The sequence below is a fragment of the Haliotis asinina genome, chromosome 11 (assembly GCF_037392515.1).
Source record: "Haliotis asinina isolate JCU_RB_2024 chromosome 11, JCU_Hal_asi_v2, whole genome shotgun sequence".
NCBI classification, from domain to species: Eukaryota; Metazoa; Mollusca; class Gastropoda; order Lepetellida; family Haliotidae; genus Haliotis; species Haliotis asinina.
In genome coordinates, this window is record NC_090290.1 from 20,429,561 (window position 1) to 20,455,498 (window position 25,938).

The 25,938-nt window shown below is 39.6% G+C and overlaps 1 protein-coding gene across 1 annotated transcript in view; it reads left to right on the top strand.

Annotated features, from left to right (window-relative positions):
* LOC137256305 (E3 ubiquitin-protein ligase HECW2-like) overlaps positions 1-25,938 on the top strand; it is a 64,405-nt gene that overhangs the window by 32,715 nt on the left and 5,752 nt on the right. The window contains exons 8-24 of the mRNA XM_067794064.1: positions 425-522; positions 1,126-3,093; positions 4,531-4,635; positions 9,103-9,253; positions 9,987-10,078; positions 11,369-11,493; positions 11,690-11,772; positions 12,411-12,513; positions 13,121-13,273; positions 15,858-15,906; positions 19,799-19,825; positions 21,931-22,111; positions 22,299-22,402; positions 22,807-22,924; positions 23,576-23,689; positions 24,341-24,493; positions 25,479-25,577. Coding sequence (XP_067650165.1) covers positions 425-522; positions 1,126-3,093; positions 4,531-4,635; positions 9,103-9,253; positions 9,987-10,078; positions 11,369-11,493; positions 11,690-11,772; positions 12,411-12,513; positions 13,121-13,273; positions 15,858-15,906; positions 19,799-19,825; positions 21,931-22,111; positions 22,299-22,402; positions 22,807-22,924; positions 23,576-23,689; positions 24,341-24,493; positions 25,479-25,577 — 3,723 coding nt within the window. The remainder of the gene's footprint in view (positions 1-424; positions 523-1,125; positions 3,094-4,530; positions 4,636-9,102; positions 9,254-9,986; positions 10,079-11,368; positions 11,494-11,689; positions 11,773-12,410; positions 12,514-13,120; positions 13,274-15,857; positions 15,907-19,798; positions 19,826-21,930; positions 22,112-22,298; positions 22,403-22,806; positions 22,925-23,575; positions 23,690-24,340; positions 24,494-25,478; positions 25,578-25,938) is intronic.

The following is a 25,938-nucleotide window of genomic DNA, read 5'->3' on the forward strand; positions in this document are numbered from 1 at the left end:
CCCAGTTGCGCTACTGAATAACCTCCCCTGGATCCCGTTGCCAGTTTCGTTTTGTTTTGAGTCTCGTTTGAATGTAAATTGTCTTAAAATAGCTGCCCAATCAATATGCTCTGTTCGTATATGAACAAGTATCGTACAGGTCACTATAAGGACATAGTAAAGTTTATGTTCAATTCGGCAATATCTTATATTTATCCCATTGTGGCAAATAACAGATGTAAAGATGAAAGGATTATTTCTTCATTTATTTCAGTGACGCTACATTATAACTGTAGGCTGTAATTTGTATGGTGGAGTAATCTTGGGATGACAGACCCAGGGTGACAGATACAGCCTACAGCTTGTAATGGTGTTTTGTTTGTAATGGATCTCTCCAAACTTGCGATATATGTTTTATTTGATTTATTATTTCCCTTCTTTCCAGCCCTGTTTCTTTTAGTCTGGATCTGAACAGACGCAACCCATCCGACAATGTGACAGGCATGCTGAAGTTCAAGGCCAACATTCAGTTAATCCTTTCAGGTAGGAACTGTGAGGATTTATTCATTTATGAACAGTTTCTGGCATTTGATAGGCTGACAAAGCAAATTGGGCTTATATTGTGATTACAGGTAGTGAAGGTGTATCTGGAATTTTGCCAACTGCGTAAAGGATATTGCATAGTCTGTGTAAAAAGTATTGCGTAGTCTGTGTAAAGGATATTGTGTCAACTGGTCGGAATGTATCTATGTGGGACATAGTTATACACTCTTGTGTTATTGGCTTTTATTATGAAACTCCACTGGGCTCATTTTGGTCGGGTGACTGAAAAATAAAATAATATGATTTGATCAAAGAGTTGATGTTGCAAGTATCCAAACATCTTGAATAACATCTTGATTATCATTTGGTTTATGAAAGAATATCCGTATTTCTTTCTTTGTAAGACTTTGTTTACTTTAAGTAAGTCAACCTGCGGGTGAGGTGTTCACTTGCCTCAGTGATTGGTTTGATTCCCAAATAGGTACTGTGTGTGAACAAACTAGGTATATGATAAATGCTCTTGATGACTCAGGGACTTTGCTGAAGATCAGGGAACATCTTTACTGTTTCAAAATACACTGTCAATTTTGTAATCTGCCACAGGTCATGAATCCTCCAAACGGAAACGAAGTCATCCACGGAAAACCTCCCTACCTTCCGACCTTAGTTCCGATGTGACGCCGCCAACTGGTAAGGTGAACCACCATCGACACCGTCACACAGACCCGGGCCTTTCTCCTGGCAGCAGCCAACCAGCAGACCAGCGAACAAACGACCCAAAAGTGTCGCTCTTCAACTTGTCAAAAGGGCGGATATTAGATGAAGCCCACAACGAGCAAGAGGAACAGGACAGTATTAATGGGAGCCTCCCTAGTCTATCAGCTGTGCCGAATATTGTGTGTGGCTCCTATCACAGTCAGACTGACAGCTCAGACTCTGGGACCTCCTTATCAATTGTGTCATCTAGTGATAACTCCGGAGGTTCCATCACATACACAACGTCTATGGCCTCTACTACCTTACACAACAGCAGTGACAGTCAGTTGGGAGAGGACAACAGTGAAACTGAACTGGGGTCGGTAGCGACCAATGATAATTATGATCTCGATGGCAGTAACTCAGACACTCTGACACCTAGTACGGAAGGCATGTCGGAGACTGATAGAGAGGTTGAGACACTTAGTGCAAGTGCAAGTATTGTGTCTATTGGAGATTCTCAAAACTCATGGTCGCCTGAATCCAGCCGATCTGGACCCACAAGAGAAGGATCTGAACCTCCATCTTTACCCCCCAGGACATATATAGCTAAAAGTAAGGCGCCCCCTCTTCCGCCAAGGGTACGCGCTCCACCCATCCCACCCAGAAAGACTGATAAGAAAGCTGGTGTTGCTCCCCCTTCTCCTAACTCTGTTTGTGATACTGCCCCTGTAGATGCTCTAGAACCCCCTCCCCTTCCTCCTCGGACATACAGCCCTGTAAACATGCAAGGAAATACTGGGCCAACCCAACCAGGGTCACAAGACGAGGATGCTGACAGATCTAGTTTTAACAGTCTTGAAGCCTTTGCTGGTTCAAGGGAGAATTCTCATAATGAGATAACTGATATTTTAGGTGCTGAAGGTGGAGGTGTAACTCCTGTGAACAGTGGTGACCAGGAAGTGTTTCCTTGGGGTCAGAGTTCAGAAGGTCAGACGACCCCACAAAGACCCGATGTGCAACATACGAAAGGTGATGTCAGACGCTTAAGTGCTGCTGCAGCAACAAGCTCATCTCATGTTCATATACCTGATCACCCTCGTAGTCGGAACTCAGTTCCTACACTCTCGGACCAATTAGCATTAATACCCTCGATAGAATCGGCTACTTCTAAGCCCAAGTCCACTAGATCCCATCCCAAACTGCGTAGGACTGGTGGTTTAGAGAGTCAGTCAATGGATGGAATCTCACCTTCAGACTGTCACCATGGCGACAGAGCTTGTGCAGAAGAGCATCATAAGTGTTCAAAGGCACACAGTGTCAATGGCTCCTCTCCTCAAAGATCCTCGAGTTTCCACAACGCATCCCCCTCCCCTCCCCGCATTCACCCCCGGAATCGGATACTGTCTGATGAGGAGAAGCAGCAGAACAGACAGCAGATTGCTCAACATTTGCAGATATGGACTCAGAAACAGAGAGAGAAGTCTGGCAGTCCAAAACTTGAAGGTCAGACTTCAGAAACTGGACTTGGCAGCATGGCAGCTAGTTATACAGAAGGTTGTGACGGTGCATCTGTCGGGGCTGAGGCCTCACCTCAGGCTGGTCAAATGGTGCCTGGGGGTCAAGGTAGTCACGTAACCCCCAGCAGTAGTCAGAGTGGTCCTACGCCTCAGGTCAGTCAAGCGAACACAGGCAGCCATAGTGGCTCCAACCAGGGCAGGAAACATAGATATGACAGAGATTGCATGGACGGAGGTGCCCGGTCACAAGGTGGGGCTGTGGGTGAGTCAACGCCCCCTGGTGCTAGTGCTGTGTGGCAACCGCGCAACCCTGACTCTGCGTCACCAGGGCAGAGGACAAGCGTTGCATCTTCAGGTAAGCTTTCTCCACTTCCTCCTTAACAATGCTGGCAATTTATAAAGTAAGATTACATGTGCTTTTCAGTTCCAGAATATGTTTGTTAATGGTTTGTAAATGGTCAGTGCATTATATATCATTTTGTTATGGTTCATAAAGGTTCAAAAAGGTTATTAGGATAGGATATTTATTTAGCACACATTTCCATGCAACTAGTACTTGCTGAGGGCACTGCTATTTGTTTCTGTTGATCATTGGATGTCAATCGTAGCGTCACATCGTATTGTCAGTCTCAGCTCCCAGAGGAGTATACAATTCTTGCTGCCACTAGGTGCACCGAGTTTATTGTACTGTGCAGTTTATTATACTGTACACTAGGAGTTGTGACAACATTGATACTAGAGTCTGCACACAAAGGTAACTCCAAGTTTTTTACACCTGGTCACAGGTGGACCTCACTGACCTCCCTCGCTGGCGAGCCTGGCACTATTGTCATCGCACTATTGTCATTGCTGTTGTTGGAGGGGTAGCTTAGTGGTTAAAGTGTTTGCTCATTGATTCGGCTCATTTGCCCGGTGCAAGGTTTCATTTCCTTAAATAAAGCCTTAGTAAACATGTCCTTAAGCACTGAGGATGTGTTTACCTACATCATGTGATGATCTTGTTCCTCATACATGCTCAACTCTGCCATACCTTGAACTGCAGTTCAAAGGCATGCTGATTGGAGTTGTTTCCCCTTACTAGGAGGGGATCTGCTATTGCTAGTCATTGATGCAACTCCAAGATCCTCTTTTTTCTGAAAAGGCTGTTGGGTAGCATAGTGGTTAGAGCATTCACTCGTCATGCTGAAGACCCAAGTTCAATTCCTTGCATGGGTACATCTCTGGTGTTACCCTCCATGATATCATTGGAAAATTGTTAAAAGCGGTGTAAAACCAGATTCATTCACTCTTTACTCTGAGAGTACCATATTCTTGCTGTTCTCGTTCATGCACAGGACTTGCATGATCATTTGAATTCCTTCCCACTCTAGGTTGGCATGCATGACGTTGCTATCTTGTTTATACGGAAATACTGTCCATAGCAGCGTTACAGCTCCCATTTGCTAGAACAGATTAACTATAGTCACAGAGAGAAATTAGTTTGGTTTGTTTATTGTCTCTTGTCAGTGGTCAGAAATTAATCAAGTCTGGACCAGATAATCCAGTGGTCAACAGCATGAGCATTAATCATTGGGCCATGATGACATATGTCAGCCCAGTCAACGAGTCTGACCACTTGACCATGACCACCCAGTCCTTTAAGTCACATCTTACAGCATTCATGAGTTGTTGAAGACCAGTTATAAAGAAATTGAATGTTGGGTGTTGAAAAAGTATAGGTTTGATCAGCAACATGTTTCACATGCCTGTTGCTAATTAATTTTAATGTATGTGTGTGTGTGTGTCTTTCCAGTAAGTGACAATGATGCAGCGTTGCCTAAAGTCCCAGCACGGAAACCTAAGTATCACCGTATAGAACCACCCCCTGGTGAAGAGCCTCTTCCTAAAGGTATCAATGGCAAGTTACCACTTGTCTCACAGCTCTGTGTGACTCATGAAGGGACACCTCTGGCAGAGAAATATGTAATAGTGATCCCCAATCTTAGCTTATCCAGTGTGTCTTCATTCTGTTTTGATAAAATACCCTTCTTACTACCAATTCTGCACCAGGATCACTAGTGGGTTTGAAACCATCTAACAACTGAATTGACTTCTGAACGAGAGCATGGTATATCTAATTTATCAAATCGTAGCCTTGTTCAAGTGAGCCCTGGACAGATTTGATTATGGGACAATAGGGTAGCCTAGTGGTTGAAGTGTAGGCCTGGAATCCACTCACCACATGGGTACAATGTGTGAAGCCCATTTATAGTGTTCCCTGCCATGATGTTGCTAGAATATTGCTGAAAGCAGTTTAAAACCATACTCAATCACATTTTATCAAATGAGAAGTAATATCTACCTATAATTTTATGCTGGACTTTTTTTTCTAAATGTCATCTTTTGTTTACAAGACAGCATGCAACATGACAGGTAAAGCACTGTCAATTTATTCAAATCATAATGAGCGGCAGGGTGTTCTTATATCACTGTATCCTGACTCAAAACCAAGAAATGTCTGTGAAATTTACTGGGGTATTTGTCAAAATAGAATTATGCATGTAGTGCACTGGATAATCAAGGCTGCCAAATCCCATTCCACAAAGTGACTTATGACAGTCATGTAGAGTTTGGTGATGATAGGAATGGTTGTACTAACTTATAAGTCTTCACTAAAGAATGGAACTTGCAATACTGTAGTGCTCAGATCACTTTGTGGGAAGGGGCCCTTGATGTGTTCTAGGAAGTCATCTTTGCTGGAAGCGTCTCTCCTCAGTCAGACAGGGCTGTGAAATGAGAGTTGATCAGTGTCAAGAACCATGTAGTGTAACTCTGTTGTGTTGACCCTTGGTGCCACCTTCTCTCCTCTGTCAGTGTCATCCTGGAACACAACACTGGTTATCTCCCTTCTTTTGGTTACGTTACTATACAGTGGAATCCTCATAAACCAGACATGGTTGGTATCAGCACTTAAGCCCAGTTTGGACAGGAATCCAGATTAGCCAGGGGTCTGATTATCGACGTCAACATCAAAGACATGTATTATGATGTCTGAGGTGTATGCCTTTGGAAAATATCTGACTTCCTCTTGGTCTGGTCCCCTACTCAGTTGTTTACAGACTGCCACCATATAGGTTGCACCATGCCAGATGTTTTCCCATATAACTCTATAGTAACCCTATATTTTTTTTTAAATTATCCAGGCTGTCAACAGCCATTCCATGTACATAGGGGTACAGTCTGGCCATTAAACTACAATGAAACACAAATTATGTCAAACTTGTCATGTGAATTTTCTGAGCATAGGAAGTGGAATACATCAACCCTCCATTCTGCACCAAATGTCACCTACTTGAAAATATCTGTTCACACAAGCATAAGCCATGGTGATAAAAATGACAGCACTAATTGCAAAAAACTGTGGTCAGTTTTAATTACTGGATGGATGTGCTTTTAAAACACATGAACATCTTACACTATTTCATCCAATCACAGCTGTCAAAGGCCTCTGTCCATATGAGTTGTTTCCATACAGACTTCACTTGGGGAGCATGTAGTTTTCATATAAGGGTAACGCTATTTTTCAGGGCATTATCATTTGCAGAAGCCCAAGGTCTTTCATTAAAAGAAAAGTTGAAAAGACCGAGGGCTTCTGCAAATGATAATGCCCTGAAAAATATCGCTACCATTATTATAGCTAAAATGAATAGAATTTTTAATAAAATAAGAATAAAAACAGCGGCATCGGTTTAGAAGCATTTACTGCCAACAACAAAACGACGGAGGTCACTGACACACATTTTACAAATATAGTCACGTCATAGAACAACACAGATGACGTCACTATTGAGAGTGACGACATTCGACCTTGACCTTTGCTCATACTACCAGCCGCCATTGTTTTCAGTGATCAACAACGTTAGACTTCAAGTCGATATTTTCATTGCTGTATGTTGTAATTTATGGTACAATTGTTATGGTTGGCACAGGCAGGAAAAAGCATAATGGCACAGGCTCATGTGACGAATGTAAGCCAGATATATGGTCAATAATGAACCCAAGTTCAATCGAGCCATAGGTGATTGAACTTCAACAGCTGAGCTACTTATGACGTCACCTAACAACGGGCTTGATAATGGCCCGTCGTCAAGCATTTTGCGGGCATTATCAAGTTACAGTGGACCGCTCATTTCTGATAATGAGCGGTCGTTTTAATGATAATTCTATCCATTTTAGCTATAATACAGTGTAGTGGAACCTGTGTCTGGAATATTGCTGAGTGTGGCATACAGTTAGACTTACTCACTCACTCAGGTTTCCTCAATATGACACTTTACAGGGCTTAGCTGTCTTATAGTCTGCAGCCATCGTTCTGCTCAAGCAACAAATGCATTACGAATGTAACATCAGCCCATGGAGCAAGCTGTGCAGTTTGACCTGAAAGAAATCACTGGTTTTCAATATAAATAATCATATTTTGATATTTACTTTCAATCCTCATCAGACATAACTGTTACCCATACTCACCTGTGGTGGTCCCAGGGTAGAATAGGCCTTCAGCAACCCATGCTTGCCATAAAAGGTGACTACGCTGTGTCGTAAGAGGTGACTAACGGGATACGGTGGTCAGGCTCTCTGACACATGTCATCAGTTCCCAGTTGCGCAGATCGATGCACATGTTGTCAATCACCGAATTGTCTGGTCCAGATTCGATAATTTACGGACCACCGCCATATGGCTGGAATAGTGCTGAGCAGGTCATAAAACTAAACTCACTCACTCACTCACTCACTCACTCACTCACTCACTCACTCACCCCATATCCAACATTAAACATCGTCCCGCCTCGTACTCAAATAGCTGGGTACCCGTTTCAGCCCTAAGAGTCAGTCAGTCAGTCAGTCAGTCAGTCAGTCAGTCAGTCAGTCAGTCAGTCACTTACAGTCACTCAGTCTCTCAGTCAGTCAGTCTACGCTGAAAGAACATTGTTTACTAAATATCCAAGCAGGAATGCAATTGAGGTACATGGATTGTTATTCGCCATCCGAGACCTTCAGAAATCACATTGTCAGTCCAGAATGAAGGAAGACTGGTTTAGGCAGATTCCACTGTATGTCTTTTTGTTTCCATTATGAAATAAGTTTATCAAAATTTTGTTTTCAAATTCACAAGTTTTATTGAAATTGACAAGCACACTGATCAACAGTGACATGGTAAGAGATCATCTGTTGATTTTTAACATATTTACTGTTTTGTTGAAAATAATCATCATCCTTTATAGTCAGAAAGTAATGTGCATGTATTGATTTGCCAATTTATGATTTTTTTTCAACATTAGTGGATGGTTGATCTTTCATTGCCAGGCAGCATTACACTCATATGCAAAAGTAACTGATGGTCTAGTTATTATAAAAAAACGTAAAAAGGTTCTACACCTACATAACTTCTAGACAGGTGACACAAACTAAACTTAGAAGTGTTGTTTGACAGTGTTCTTCATCATCGCTTCCAGTTATTTTACTCAAATAGATCAACTAGTTTGAAAGCAACAGGTCCTTGAAGAATAATGTGGTATACATGGGAGTACAGCAGATTTGAGCATACCGGCATAGCATTTTCCATGGAGATTTTGGAAATTTTGGAAATAGGTGCAAGTCGCTTGGGGCCAGGTCAGGTGAATATGGAGGATAAGGAAGTTCTTCAAAGCCACATTGATGTACTACAGGCTTTGCCAATCAAGAGGTGTGAGACAAAGCATTGTCATCTAAAATCAGAACTCAAGCCCTCAACATCTCATGTAGTACTCATATGTATACCCCATTATTCTTCAATGACCTGTTGCTTTCGAACTAGTTGATCTATTTGAGTAAAATAACTGGAAATGCTGATGAAGATCACTATCCAACAGCACTCCTAAGATTAGTTGGTACCACAACTTCTTGACCTGCCCTTATATTTACCCACTCTGCATTTGTTTCGAAAAAGGAGGGTCAAAATTGTTTGTTCCCTCACATATGTAACCAGGCATTATACTGATGATGAAATAAAAAGGAACTAATATACTGTGTATATATTTTTCAGAAAACAATTTTGAAAAGTTAAAGCCTACACCAAGTATACAGTGTTTTGTTCCTTTATCAGTTTGAATTGTTGAATTAAGAAATGACTTAACAGTTACTTTTACCATTGAGTATATTTTTCTTACTTAGTCTCAATTTGTTGTGAATGTGTAGTCCTCTGTTGTAGTATTAATTTTTGGAGTGTTGTAGAAGTAATTACAGGTGTGTTGTTGTAGTAATTACAGGTGTGTTGTAGTAATTACAGATGTGTTGTAGTAATTTCAGGAGTATCAGTTGTTTTATGCATAATTCTCCCCTACACCAGGCTGGGAGGCTCGAGTAGACAGCCATGGGCGGATATTCTACATCGATCACAACAACCGAACAACAACGTGGCAGCGACCCCAGGTTGGACATGTTGTTGCTCATCGCCGCCCAACAATCAGCTCAGAACAGAGACAGCAACTGGACAGAAGGTGGGTGCACTGGCTGTCATTTAAACTGAACCCAACAGTGTATTGCGACACTATGAGGTCCAGTCTTGTGGTTGTTGTTTATTGCTACATTTGCATCCTGTATGACAACATTAAGTAAATAATCAGAGTGATCAAGACAATACTGTGATCAACAATGTAAGTACTAATCTATTCAATAGGCCTGTAAGTCTCACAAGGTGCTACTTCCAGTACATAGCTGGTTTCCAGCTCCTTTTGCGTGCACCAACTTGTGATATTCAAGACAGGACCCAGTTTACTTCCGGAACCAGATTTCTGATGACAAGCATGTGTTCTAGAACAAGTTCAAGTTCAAAATTTTGCGACTGCCAAATTTAACTGTGCTAGACATGACCAGTTTGGGGATATCCGGATGGTGAGATTGGAAATTTGTTATTCCTGCAAGGATTACCAGTTCCTTTCTGTCAACTGGCAACTAAAAGACCATTCAAAAGGTATGAAACATTGTTGTCATTGGCCTGACTAAGGTCTCGCTAAGCGCCAAGACCAACATACAGGCCCTATTGGAATACGACATGCACCAACCACGTCAGCATGACAACCTGATCCTGTTGGTCACGACAAGCATGGGTTGTTAAAGACTTACCTGGATGTTCAAGGGGAACATGACTCCTAGCCTCTATTTATCAAAATAGAATGAATGTATCGTGAAAGGTGTTGATATTGAAGAGATTGGGATTGTCAATGTTTACAGGTACCAGAGTATACGACGGACAATAACAGCCAGTCGGCAGACTGACCCAGAGAACACATCGTCTGGTTCAGACACAGCTTCTCCTGGTGCAGGTATGTACAGATGTTGCCTGTAGTCAAAATCAGCATCCATCAGTCACTGACACAGGGAACAGTTTGTTCTCTGTCCTTTCGCAAATCAGCTTGATTATATGCACTTTGCTAGATATGTAATCCCACAAAACATTTGTTGTGCCATGACATTCATAAGTCTGTGATAAACTGTCGAGTTACAGGGCATAACATTATGAATTGCTTTGTCAATTTTGACACTGTGCTAATTAGGTCTGGTTGAAGAGATGAATGATTAGGAATATCATTGATGGGAAGAATTAGTTATGATTTTTGGTTTGAAAATTGTTATTAATAGTGTCGTATATAACTGTTATGAGATACAGGGTTTTTTTTAAGTTACTCTCACATAACACAATGTTACCCTCCTATTTATTGGAAATGACGTTCAGGATGATGTTTATTTTCCACGCAGAAATTGTTAATAATGTCACTAGTGATGTGAAGTATGATTTCTTTCAGACTTCACTGGCATTTTTGCTCAAGAGTTACTTTTCCAATATTTATCAATGATTGACTGATATGTACTTAACAATTATCGGTCTCTGTGATATAGATTATTGCCCACTCCCACCCATCCTCGATATCTCCAGGGTGTACTTTCTGATAAGTCTCCACTATAGCCTGAAACACGTCTATGGCACGGCCCGATGTGTTTATTATCTCCCTTTGCTGGCTTCACATTCTCACTGTAGCCAATCAGCTAAGCCGCCGTGCCATCACTGCAGCAAACTTTTGTTCACAGTGCGACTCAGGTTTGGGGAAAATATAGCGACAAATTGATAGGTCCAAAACTTATATTAAATATAAACATGAACTCCTTCTATATCTTTCAAAGAACCAATGTATGGTTTGTGTTGCCAAGTTGAATTGGTTAGATAATTTAAAAACCGAAAGTGAGCAGTGATTGGTTTGCTCAACTTCCCAGCATTGACACCTGATAGGATAAAAAGCCTGCCAAGGGAGGTAATACGTTTATCGGGCTGCTCCGTAGATGCATCCAGGGTATAGTGGAGACGTATCTGAGCGTCTACCCTGGAGTTATCAGGGATGACCCCCAACCTGCCACTGGCATTTTGTGTTCGGGTCAAGTACTCAGATTAGTCTTTTATCATTGTGCGACGTATTGCCAGTAGTTTGTAGCCAGAGTAAAATTCTCTTTAGTATGGTGGGATCAGTTAGTAATTGTCTTTTTCTAAGTATAAAAGATAGTGAAAATGAGTTGGAATATTGCTGAAAGTGGAGTAAAACTCTACTGTCTGTCAACTTCAGCTGCTCCTGCATCTACGGAGAGTTCACCCCAGGCCATGCCGCTAGCTGAGAGAACCATCCATAAACTACCAGCCATCAAGTTCCTCACACGACCAGACTTCTTTCCCATGTTACAGGCAAATGAGGTGAGTTGCCAAACAGCTGTCCCATTCACAGGGATTTCACTGAAGACTTGCCATTATTGCATTTCTGTGATAAGGGTTTGATTCTCCACATGGGTACAATATGTGAAGCCCATTTCTGGTGTCGCCTGCCATGATATTGCTGGAATACTGCTAAAAGCGGTAGAAAATCTTATTCAATCATTCGCTGTTTTTGCAGGCTGCCATGGCAGATTACAACCGGAATGGAACTCTCAAACACATGATCACTCGCATCAGACGTGACCAGCATGCTTTTGAAAGGTTTGTACACTGTTTTTATTTATTATTCATTTTACATGGTTGAATGAATATCTGTCAGGAACACAAGAAAATAACAAAGAATAGTGATTTAAGTTTTGTACATGTGCTTTTAGACTTGAAGGTTGACTTTCAAAGTGTGATCACTGACTTGAAAAGACCTGTATAAAAGTGACATGGTTTATTCAAAAATTGGAACGTTCCTGCTGTAAACAAGGTAGAAGGGTGTATGGATGGGCACAGACTTGTCATAAGAAACTTTTGTCGATAAGGAGTATGAGATATTGTATTGATGCTTTATGTCTGTTGCAGAGGTGTTTTGGTGTATTCATCAATACATGTGTCGAGTATTCACCAATGTTAAAAATGAACTCAGAGACTAATAACCACTTCACCTGAAGTGATGCACAAAATTACCTACTGGGCATCAGGAGCAGTCTGTCCACATGACCACTGATTCATTACAGGCTGTGAAGGAATTCTCTGAACATTTACTACACCATTCCATTACTTTACAGGCACCTCACATTACCAGTCAGAACCCCATAACATTTATTGATTGGGATCCCTTGGAGTCTTGTAAGTGTAGGTAAAACCCTGATGCCATATATTTTGTATTTTTGTGAAAATGTTCCTTCCAGGTATCAGCATAACCGTGACCTAGTGACTTTCCTAAACCTCTTCGCTGATAGCGAAAAGGAGCTGCCCCGAGGGTGGGAGATGAAGTTTGACAGGACAGGGAAGGTGGGTTTAGTGAACAGCACTCACTCATAAACTGACTTTTAAAATACACAAACTCACAGTCTCACTGTTAACTCTGTCTATTAAGTATTTAAGTTAGATCAGTGATATAGACACATTCACTGTTTTGAAGACTGCTGTGTTTGTCAACATCCGTTCATTCTTACATTTGAAAACTGATCATTTGCTTACATTGCAAGACATACTTTGTCATCAGTTATTGTCACAAGGAATGACTGTTTACAACCGTAAGGTTATAAAACAGCACTGATAAGTGACAGTGAGTCATTTTCACTGACATTCAAGGAATATATGGTAGACAGTGATTCAAACTGTCTGTATCCAGCTGTCTCCCAACATGCAGGATGATGTTGCACATTTGTGCAGATTGATGCTCATGTTCTTGATCACTGGATTGCCTGGTCCAGGTGCCATTTATTTTCAGATCACCACCATATAGCTGGAATATTGCTGAATACAGTGTTTAAGAACAAGCCAACCATGAGTCATACATTATTGAGTACACTTTAAAATATAGAATGTTAAACAATTAATAAAGAAACAAATAAAAAAAAAGGACTATTTAGCAATAGTATTTTTGTGTTTGTAGGCATTTTTTATTGACCATGCTTACCGAACAACCACATTCATCGACCCACGGCTGCCAACAGACATCCCTCCAATCAACCCTGACTTTCTTCAGACGCCTATTGCTAGAGGACCCAGCCGAGCTGCGAGGAATGACCCACTCAGATTGGATGCTGTAAGTCAAAACATGAGCCTATGTACAAATGATTGTTGTTGTGTGACCAGTTATACATGTTTGCACCAGTTAAATAACTGATCTTCACTACCCTCTCAGACTGGATGCTGTAAGTCAAAACATGATCCTATGTACAAATTATTGTTGTGTGACCAGTTATATATGTTTGATTTCTAGTAACCCAAGAGGCGACTAATGGGATTGGGTGGTCAGAACCGCTAATTTGATTGATGCATGTCAATGTATCCCAGTTGTGTAGGTCGATGCTCATGATGTTGACCACCTGTTTGTCTGGTTCAGACTCCATTGTTTGCGGACCATCGCCATAAAGCTGCAGTAATTTCATTGTGCAGTTAAATCAAAACTCACCCCTTCTCAGGCTGAGTATCACAAGATGTCATTATCTGAATATTACAAAACTATATAACATTCAGTCACTTCATCCATCTATCCACCATATGGACCCATGAAAGTCCGGGGAAGAATAGGTCTTCAGCAACCCATGCTTGCCATAAGAGGCCGCTATGTTTGTTGTAAGAGGCCACTATCAGTATAGAGTGATCAGACTCACTGACTTGGTTGACACATGTCATCAGTTCCCAATGCGCAGGTCGATGCTCATGCTGTTGATCACTGGATTGTCTGGTCCAGACTCGTTCACTTCCAGACCACCGCCATATACCTGGAATAATTCTGAGTGCAGCATAAAACTAAACTCTCTCAGTCACTGTCATACATGCAGAGTAGATAACTCTCACCAAGAAGCTTCTGTTTCATATTGGGTACTAAAGTCCCAAAAGAATTGAAGTCAAATTTAATCTTCCATTTTTTGTAGCCGTAGTATTTCTGTCATTTTAATTTATGGCTAATCTTGCATACAGTCGCCAGCATCTAAGGGGATGGTGTAAATCCAGCTAGGGACCATGTAGGTAGCAAAGGTACTGTAAGTCCCCATGGCCTCTAGTATGGTGATCTACCTTCAGTTGTTGTTGATCTGTAGTCTGTTTTTATATCATATTGTCTGAATGGTGATATTAGTTTTAACTAGTTTTATTTGTTATTGTGATAGTCTAGTTGTTTTGCTGTCCGTCGAATGGTTTTTTACCATATACATCAATTCCTTTTTCAAAGAATGTTCTCGTCACGTTATGGCTGCAATATTGCTTATGTGACGTTAAATATTAACTCACTCACTCACTGTTTCATATTGATTTGCTTTTGTAAAGCAGTCATAGCAATGTGACTTAACACATTGTTGCAGAGGTGGTTAAATACATGCAGTGATTAAAACTGAACCTAAATGTCACTCTGAATTTCAATAAGATTGTTATTCTTCCTGGCTTGTTTGTTTTTGTGTAATTTCATGTGCATCTCAGTCAGTATTTGCTGAAATTGTTCTGGAAGAGGCAGTTCAATTGTCACCTCAAATTGTTTTTGCAAGTCTTTTGTTTGGTACATGACTCGTGAAGATCGACGTTAGAATTGATCTTCACTTACCCAAGCATGGATATCTCACTTGTGAAGATCAATGTTCCTGCCATTGATCACTGGATTGTCTGGTCCAGGCATGATTATTAGCTGCAAAAGTGACGTAATATTGTTTATGCTGAGAGAATTTAGGTCTCCCCTGTCTGAAAGAAAACTGCAAACTACAAATGTTTAATATGCTTCTTAAATAATTATGTAAGTAATCTTAATTACTGAAGAAGCTGGTTTTGAGTACTAAATCATGAAATAACAAAATTCACTCCAAACAGGGTTTTCAAATAAATGTTCAGCAGGGGGATAGGGTAGCCTAGTTGTTAAACCGTCCTCTCATCGTGGCAAAGACCCTGGCTCGATTCCCCACATGGATAGAAAGACTGAAGTCCATTTCTGGTATCCCCAGCCATGTTATTCCTGGAATATTGTTAAAAACAGTGTATAACTAAACTTGTTCACTCAAGTGATCAGCATTTCAGTGGAAGTGGATTTTATTTTATATATTCCAGACACAAAATTCCAAGTCCTATAAATCTCTTCCAACTGCTTATCCAGTCCCAATGTCCTGTAAGCAACAAATTTGTTGGGAACAGTTTTACGTAGTGTAAACAATTTTCTTTTTTTTCTACATTTTCTTAGTAACAACAGAAAGGTCATTTAAAGGATACTAGTTGGCTATTAGATTTGTGGATATTCTATCCCTCATGAATTCATATCGGACAGGGTTTGGCCATGGAATAAAAGTTTAGAAGTCTGCATGTGACCCTCATGTTATTAGAGGGGATAATAAACATGTTTTTAGGAGTCAAATAAGCAGGTTTTCTGCATCAATGCTTCAAAATTAAGGAGTGGCTATCACGACATGTTTTTGTGAGTCAATGACTCAGGGTTTTTTGCATCCTGGCAACCACCGATATCAGGAAGTGTCAGTTATTCTCCACAGATTGCAGACAGCAAACCTTTCATTATTCCAGACATGTCCGAAACACATTATGAATAATTCATAGGATCTGTGTTGTCCGTGCTTGAAATGTGTTTGTAAATTCTACTGCCATTATGGTACTAGGACAAAATGTATTTTAGCTGTTTCCATGTGTTTCAGCCGGTGCCCCCTCCGCGGCAGCCTGTGGCAGACACCGTCATCCCCACAGGTAATCTCCATCCTCATCTTCTCCATAATGATCATCATCATCATCTTCTTTATGTGGACATGGCTAGCTTTCCCTCATCAAACTCTGTTTCAGCAACAGTATTCTCTATATATTTGCTGACAAGGCTATCTATTCTCAAAACGTTCATAGCTCAGTGAACTTGTTGAGTCCATTCTTAACATACTGGCTATGATTAAAGTTAAGCAGTCTTAGGACTAGGAACCTTTCAAGAATGAAAACCAAGGTCCTGATTTGTTATTGTTCCTCTTTAACCTACCAATGTTTTGAAAATTTGGTTTCCTTTCTGGCAACTTTTGTCAAACTTTACAAGCTGTAAATAGACGGGTATATCTGTGTCAAGTTATTATTAAATCAGCCATTGATTTCTATATCTGTAACATCAACATTTAATGGCTTTTAATGATTCAGACAGGATTCACTCTTTTGCATCTTTCAGTTGTTACAATTTCAGCTGTCAGTGCTTGTATTGAACACTGGTGATATAGATGATCTGTTTTAGGATGGTGAAATGTTGATGAGGATCATTTTCAGTCTACACAGAATTAAATACTCTATATCATTTGGGGATTGAGATGGTCTGTTCTTGGATGGTGAAAAGTTGATGATGAATCATTTTCAGTGTACACAGAATTAAATACTCTATATCATTTGGGGATAGAGATTGTCTGTTCTAGGATGGTGAAAAGTTGATGATGGATCATTTTCAGTCTACACAGAATTAAATACTCTATATCATTTGGGGATAGAGATGATCTGTTCTAGGATGGTGAAAAGTTGATGAGGATCATTTTCAGTCTACACAGAATTAAATACTCTACATCATTTGGGGATAGAGATGGTCTGTTCTAGGATGGTGAAAAGTTGATGATGGATCATTTTCAGTGTACACAGAATTAAATACTCTATATCATTTGGGGATAGAGATGGTCTGTTCTAGGATGGTGAAAAGTTGATGATGGATCATTTTCAGTGTACACAGAATTAAATACTCTATATCATTTGGGGATAGAGATGATCTGTTCTAGGATGGTGAAAAGTTGATGAGGATCATTTTCAGTCTACACAGAATTAAATACTCTACATCATTTGGGGATAGAGATGGTCTGTTCTAGGATGGTGAAAAGTTGATGATGGATCATTTTCAGTGTACACAGAATTAAATACTCTATATCATTTGGGGATAGAGATTGTCTCTTCTAGGATGGTGAAAAGTTGATGATGGATCATTTTCAGTGTACACAGAATTAAATACTCTATATCATTTGGGGATAGAGATGGTCTGTTCTAGGATGGTGAAAAGTTGATGATGGATCATTTTCAGTGTACACAGAATTAAATACTCTATATCATTTGGGGATAGAGATTGTCTGTTCTAGGATGGTGAAAAGTTGATGATGGATCATTTTCAGTGTACACAGAATTAAATACTCTATATCATTTGGGGATAGAGATTGTCTCTTCTAGGATTGTGAAAAGTTGATGATGGATCATTTTCAGTGTACACAGAATTAAATACTCTATATCATTTGGGGATAGAGATGGTCTGTTCTAGGATGGTGAAAAGTTGATGATGGATCATTTTCAGTGTACACAGAATTAAATACTCTACATCATTTGGGGATAGAAATTGTCTCTTCTAGGATGGTGAAAAGTTGATGATGGATCATTTTCAGTCTACACAGAATTAAATACTCTACATCATTTGGTAATAGCTACATGATGCTGTATTTAGTGTTTTTATGACATGGTTTCAAATGCTGGAAAATATGGGAAAACTGTTTTTATCAGTTTACAGATTCAACCACTCTTAAACAAAAATCAGCAAGTGGAAATATTTTTTCATAAATTATTTCTCTTCATTCTATCCAGGATTTCAGTGGGCATTGCTTCAGTTTTTGTTTCCACCTGGCAGCATGTTTTAGTGGAAACGAGTATAAGAAACTTCAGTTATAACAAACTAAAACTAGTAGCCCCCTTGATTTCATCTTGAGTAGTTTACTGTATTTATGCTTTTTTACCAACGATAATGTATTGGAAAATGAAGCAAATCAATATTTAAAAATTTTTGTCCCAAACTTACTACTTTATGTAGTTTGAGACAAGAAAATCACTTTCGCTATTTTGTTTTGCTTCAGCATAAATGGATGATGGATGAACATGAATGATTGACTAAACTATATTTTCACTTCAATCAAAATGAATGAATGAACAAGCAAATGCACAAATGAAGTAAACTATATATTTTACCCTCAATCCAGAGAAAGAGGAAAGTAATTCAATCATTAAACACTGTTGCCAGTATAAAAGCTAGCCATGTCTACTTGTTAAGTGTTGTATTGGTGTGTCACAAGTTTTCTAATCAGTAGCTTTCTGCCTTGTATGTCAGCACGCCTGTGTGGAATATATCCATTGTACTACCCCAAGGGAAGGTGTAGTTGATAACGATATGGATGTGACGGGTTGTGACAGAGCTGTAACCATCTGTATCATATCATTAACTCTTGTAAACCATGGTATTCTTGTACACTTGTGTGATCTTAGTGTGGACTAACAGAGGTCATATTTTTGAGTGAAAGCTCATTTGCTGAAATATTCAATGGTGGTCATAGGGGTTTTTTTTGCGTAAACTTTGAATTTTTCAAGTTTTTGGTCCTACTGGTACAGCTACAGAGAAATGTAATAGGTGTGGTTCTCGTGGCTGAAGTACACTTCTAGGGATTTTAAACAAGTATATAATCTAAACTACCTGTTGTCAGACTTACAATTTAGTATGAGCTGCATTGGCTTGCTGGGTTAGATTGCTGGCTTTGTGTGCTTGTGATTGGGGGACTAAGTGTGGGTTTGAATCCCAGATGGGACTCATCTCCCAAAACTGCGTAAGTCAGTACTGTATTCTGTAAATGTAATTCCAAGCATAATGCATTATATTACATTCATGCCTGAAATCCTGTGTTTCATTTGCCATCCCTCAACAAAATATTGAAATAGTTTCACTGGTAATGCTTCTGCCCAACATTCTAGCATGGGTACAAGGTAGGATACTCCTGTTTTGATCCTGTATGTGCTGGCAACAAGATCATGAAAACGAATTAAAAAAAAACAAAACAAAGAAAAATATACTGAGGGACCATCTCACGCACACGTTACTTCCTCTACTGATATACTTTACTGGTGGGCAGTGAGAATAACCAATTTGCAGTCCCACTCAGCTATTAAAAAACGTCAGCATTAAGATCATGTAGCAATGAGCTTTCACTGTCATCTCATCCTGTTTTGTGTGAGGTTTATATCCTGTGTTACTTTTGCCACCATGCATGGAATATTTCTCTCCAGCCATTTATTGTGTCACTTTGGTTTACTTGTGCTGTATTTGTGAAGAGTGTTCATTACATATATACTACTCAGCATTTGTTAAGGATCCCGCGAAAACCATGACCAGGAATTGTTCAAATCTCTGCTGTTTCAGTAATGCGTAGCAGGGATTGGGAAAGAGAACTTTTGACAATGGACCTTAGCCATGTTCTGAATTTAGAATGGGCCACTGCCCTTGTATGGATAGTAAACATCAAAATTTTAATGGGCCATTTTTCATTCACTCTTTCCAAATCCCTGGCATCGATAGAAGACTAATACAATACAGAAGAGAATGAGTTTAGTTCAAATGTGAATGTAAGTTTTTACTTTGGAGATACCAGCCATTTGTCAAATGTCAAGACATTGTTCAGGAATTTAAAAACAAGGGCCGTTATAGGATTCCAAACAAAACGGAACCTATTTTGAGTGATGCTAAACAAAAGTTGAGTGGTATATGATAGATTGCAGGACCTTGTTTTGTGTGACTGCATGGTACATGGAAAGTTTTTGTTTTCAGACTATGTGCAGGCTAGCAAACCAACACGTGAGTGGGAATTAAGCTCAAACTCCTCCTCTCTCTTCTCCGTCTTTCCTTCTATCGTGATTTGAGAACAAGAGTGCAGGAAGAAATGTCACATGAAGACAGATCATTTCTCATTTGACCACAATGAAGATTCTTTTTTGTAACATTTTGAATTGGCAGTTTATAATACCAAAATGAATTTGCAAGTTTTCCCATTAAAACCACTCATTCTTTCACTGGCTAGACATCACTTTGAACATAGGGAAATGTATTTCCCGTTTGCTTGCTTGCTGTGTCACATACTCTTGCTTTTATCTTTATCATTGATTATCCTGGGTAGAATCTCCCTTTTATTATGACTAATACCTGGAACCCTCTTGCCACAGTAGCTTTGATGTCCAAGTGCTACCGTGAAGATCCTAGTTAGAAATGATCTTCAGTTGAAAGAGCAACAAACGGGATGCGGTGGTCAGGCTCACTGACTTGTTTGACATGTGTCATTTTATCCCAATTTCATAGGTCAATACTCATGCTGTTGATCACTGAATTGTCTGATCCAGACTCAGTTATTTACAGGCTGCAATCATATATCTGGAATATTGCAGAATATTGCATCAAACAAAACTCACAGATGGGTCCAGATTATTTGTAATAATAGAAAGGAGACATGCTGGGTAACTGAAGATGGTTCTACATGGAGTACCTACTAACACACAGTAGATTTCTGTTTTTCATTTTGTTGTATAATTATGTTTATTCATGTGTCATGTTCAATTTGATGGTATCAATCACACGTGGATCTATCATAACAAAACCATAATAAATTTACTTTGATACGATTCCCTGCTTGTAAAGATACATTTCTGAATTGATCTTCAGGTAGGAATTGGTCTCAAGCAAGCAATGTTTGTGGTAAGAGGTGACTAACGGAATTATATGTCAGGCTTGCTGTGTGTATCCCAGTTGCAGAGATTGATACTCTTGCTGTTGATCATTGGTTTATCTGGTCCAATTTACTCGCCCAGGCCCCAATTTCTTGAAACAAACTTAAGTTTTTACTCAAATTTCAAACTGAGTTGACAACTTGAAACAGCTAAACTTGTACCTTGTAACATTTTATTTTTTTTTAAAAAAAAAAAAGCCCAAACAATTTAAATAATCTATTCACTGATCTCATTTTGTATACTGTGTTTTAAAGTTAAAATCTTAATTTTAGACCATTCTGGTAAACCCATTTTCATGCAATTTTTCAAATTTGAGTAAATCAGACGTAAGTTTATTTTGAGAAATTGGGGCCATTTGCAGACCACAGCTATATATCCAGAATACTGTTGAGTATGGCACTAAACAACGAACAAATAATGATATGATGCCCTCAGTATGATATCCTGAGGACACTGACACATAATGTTCCATCATTATGCTAATTCAGATGAAGTTTCTGATTTCTCATTATCAGTAAGGGGTCTATTCACTCTGAAACATTGCTGAATGCGGCATTAAACAACAAACAATGTCACGACAGTAGATCACCACAAACTGGCTTCACACGTTTTATCCATATAAGGATTTACACTTCTGAATGATAGACGCCATGTAGCTCACTCTGCCTCAGTCAGTGAAATATGTAAAACTAGTCTGATTATACTTTGGATGATTTTTTTGAAGTGAGATATTCACTTGGCTTTTTGTACTAATACAACTGACTTATCAGGTCATCGTACAAAATTGTAGAAAAATTACATGTGGTCAGTAGGCAAACACGGTTAAGTTGTACCGACGCAGAGAATGTGTATATGAGAAGAAGTAGGTGATGCACAGCAAGGAACATACCCGTTTGGTTTGTGAAAGGATGTGGGCTAGTGCATGTGCAGTGCATGATGATGATATTGATTCATCATATCAGCCCCTTCAATCACAGTGACAAGCACCAGTGGGCAGCACTCATACATGCTCGTGTGGGACAGTTGTCAGGTCGGTGCACAACTATCCTTGTTTGCCAGTAGTAAGGTAATAGACTCTAATCTGTTGGTTTTGATGTTTGTCTATTGCATCATCATAATAGATGCAGTTCACAGAATGAATCTGTGAAGAGTTTTGAAACAGTATTCTTGTTTTTGTTTCAGCATACAATGAGAAAGTGGTCCTGTTTCTACGGCAACAAGGCATTGATGACATCTTGAAGGACACGTTCCCCCAGTACTCCAACAATAACGTGCTGAAGGAGAAGATTCACAAGATCCGCTCACATGGCACTGACGCCCTCGACAGACTCTGTAACGATATTGATCTCACAATATTACTTAGGTGAGAGTTACGTTATTGTCAATACTAGTTGTGTTCTTCCAAGGGAGCTGGGAAATATATGCAATTTGGATGCGATCTGATGTATAAACTGGAGTAATGATGTTACATGCTTTGAATATTCCTCGCCTGGGATAGGCTTGTGGTTTGAAGAAGGCTTACATGGTATGTCATGACCTTGTCTTTGCAGTGTGTTTGAGAATGAAATAATGTCGTATGTCCCTCCGACGGTTACGCCAAGACTTGCACAGGCTCACGATGGTGTTACACAGGGCTCTCCTCAAGGCTCACCAGGTAGGGACAGGTCAAAGAGACATTTGCAGTCCAGTATGTACCACTTGATTTCAATATCGATCTCAGGCTAGGTTCTTGATAAGTTGTATTTCATATCTGATCATCATATGGGTCATTGTCTATATTCGATGTAAACCAGAGTAGTCCAGGATTTCCATAATTTTTGTCTTATACCATTTCAGGTTTTGTTCAATGTTGACCCTTTCCAGATTTTAATGGAAGTATTGTATGATTATGTGCCATGGCTGCCAACAATTTTCTGAATTCACTTTCTGTTCCACAGCTATTCCACTGAAACACATAAAACATTCAAGAAAAAACGTTTAAATAAAAGTCTTGTTATTTTTGTATTTTGACAAAAATATTTTCCTTGGTCCTCATAATCCATCACTGATTATTTCCAGTCCAAAGAGCCCCAGCCAGGGTGCCAGCACCATACAAGAGGGACTTTCAAGCTAAACTCAGGAATTTCTATAGGAAACTGGAATCAAAAGGTTTCGGGCAGGGGCCAGGGAAGTTGAAGTAAGTTCTGCTTTGACTACTGTGAGAAACTTGTATAGATACCATAGTGGTGACCTTCTCTTCCAGTGGTCTATTTGATATTCTGTCAGTGCTGCAGTATTCTAACTGAAATTAAGAGCGGTCGGGTAGCCTCATGGTAAAAGCATTCCCTCGTCACACCCAAGTCCCAAGTTCAATTCCTCACATGGGTACAATGTGTGAAGCCCTTTTCTGGTGTTCCTAGCCGTGATATTGTTGGGATAGTAGTAAAAGGGGCTTATAGCTGGACTCACTCACTAACTGAAATTATGATTAACATCTTAACATATCTTTTGAATTTTTTAGCACAAGGATTTAAAAAAAAAAATTTAGATCCAAGTCACAAGATGACTTATTTTTCTCAATTTACCTGAAGGTGTGATTAGCTTATACAAAAATTTTCGTAGCTAAAAAGGTGTCCTTTTCATCAAGTACCATGGTAAACAGAAACTTTTTTTACATTTTCTTGAAGTGATATGGTAAAGTAATCAAGTTCAAGCCCCCAGGTTCAGACCCTCTTAATGAGTTATCTCAGGGTGAAAAGAAGAGGTCACTGAAAATGTTGAGTGTCGTGTATACCTTAAGCTCATTTGTGTGGTTGCATATCAATACAGAAGGCTACTGTGTTTGCAGGCTGACAGTACGGCGAGACCATGTGCTAGAAGATGCTTTCAATAAAATCATGTCCACGCCAAAGAAAGAATTACAGAAGAGTAAACTGTACATCACCTTTGCTGGGGAAGAAGGGTAAGTGCATCTAAAATATCATGGCCGCCTTCACCTGTTATCCAGTATATCATGTCCATTCTGTTATGATCAGTACCTTGGACTATTTTCTGTTCTGTTGAATGAAGTGATACCAACCAAAACAAAGTTCTCTGTCCCATTCGTGACAGTCATTGAATTGTCTTCGTATGCAATGTTCAGTCTGAACAGTTTTCTGGTCACATGAAATATAATTCAGGTATGAGCTTATACACTCATCGATATTGATTGTGAGCGTATGGCAAACTTACTTGTCAAAAAACTGCCTTGGCTGGATGCCATGGAAAAGCTTATATTTCTTGGTTATTCAGTCCCAGCTGAGCTGTAAGGGATTCCAGATTAGAGCTAGTAACTGAATCTAGTGGTCTTGTACAGTGATTTGGTGGATTGTGTGGCACTGAACGCTAGATGTTTATCAAGGGTCGTTCATCACGCTGAAGACCCAGGTTCGATTCCCCCACATAGGTACAATGTGTGATGCCCAATTCTGGTGTCCCCCTCTGTGATATTGGAGGAATATTGCTAAAAGCAACATAAAACTAAACTCACTCACTCATTAACTATTTGTTTATCAGAGTCAATGATCTCAGTTACTGCATACAACAACACTAAACCCCATTGTTTGCTTCACAGGTTAGACTATGGTGGCCCTTCAAGGGAGTTCTTCTTCCTCCTGTCCCGGGAGCTGTTCAACCCGTACTATGGTCTGTTTGAGTACTCTGCCAATGATACCTACACTGTACAGATCAGTCCCATGTCAGCCTTTGTGGAGAACGCCCATGAGTGGTAAGAAACAGAAGCTCTAAGACTAAACGTCTGGGCTTCAAGTTGTGCTCCAGAAAATGCTAGCCAATATCATAGCATGTTTTGCAAAACATATCAAAAATGCATTTGGTTAACTTGTTTCATAGGAAGTATTTTCATGTTTTAAAGAAGTGACTGAAGGTACATAATGTCTGTGACTGGTTGTCCTGAGCAATGTGTTCAGACACCTATTCACCTGTACTCTGTCTGGCTGTTCCTGAAAAACACATTGACCTATTTACTCATCTTTACACATTCATCGAGAACTCCTTGGAAACCCAGCTTAGAACAGGTCTTTATGTTTTTTATTGGTTGTTGTAAAAGGGCATTGAACTGTGTGATCAAGTCCAAACTGTGTTGTCATTCTCATTATTCCACCCTCTACTCCATCTTGGCTTGTCTCTGGATTTTTACAGGACATTAGCTGAAACACTGGTGACTAATAATGGCTGTTACTGTAGGGCTTTGTCATAAATAATATCTATGTGGAATAGGGCTGCAATGAATACACTATGCAGTGATTATGATGTAACACGAATTTTGGGTAACGAATATGAATGATTATTTGTGAATATGATATTGTAGTTAAGTGACTGATGGACAATATGGAATGCTCACGTTAACTATGGATTTGTCATTGAAATAACTAGTGATCTGACATGACACGTAAATGTGGTGTGTAGTACACTAATGCTTGTAGCCCACAGCATCATGTGCAGCCTTTGCACACTAACATGACTTTCACTACTGCAGTGCTAGTACATTTTACATTCTTGCATATCTCGCTTTAATATGGGTTCAAGTAAAACATGCTCAGATTATATTAAAAAATGTAATTCATATTCACTTCTGGTGACCACTAATAACGAAATGTATTCATGAAGGGCTACAGTCAGATTCCCCAAATATGTGAATGTATCATAACAGCCTTAATGTGGAACTATGGACTGACTTTGATTTGTTTCAGGTTTCGATTTGCTGGTCGTGTCCTTGGGTTGGCTTTAGTCCATCAGTACCTGCTGGATGCCTTCTTCACAAGACCCTTTTATAAAGCTTTACTCAGAGTGTGAGTCTCCTTGAGTCATTGAATACAAAAAGTGGCATAAAACCATACTCACTCACTCGCACATAGACACAAAACAGAATAAGAAAGGTTGGAAGTTTAGTAGCCCAAGAAGTGACAGTAGCCTGCGACCTTGTATCGCTGTACTTGACATGTCCGTAATTGGAAATTAAATTCCTAACTTATGAGGCCTATTTTATTGTAAAATCCGATTTAACGTGACATTTAATCAGCACATCTGTTTAGTTGGTTTTTTTTTTTTGGTTTTTTTTCTTTCTCAACATGACAGTTTGCAACAGGCCTCTGAAATTATGAACTGAAGTTAAATCAACGGGAAATGGTTCTTCAAAGTTTTGGGGTTTTC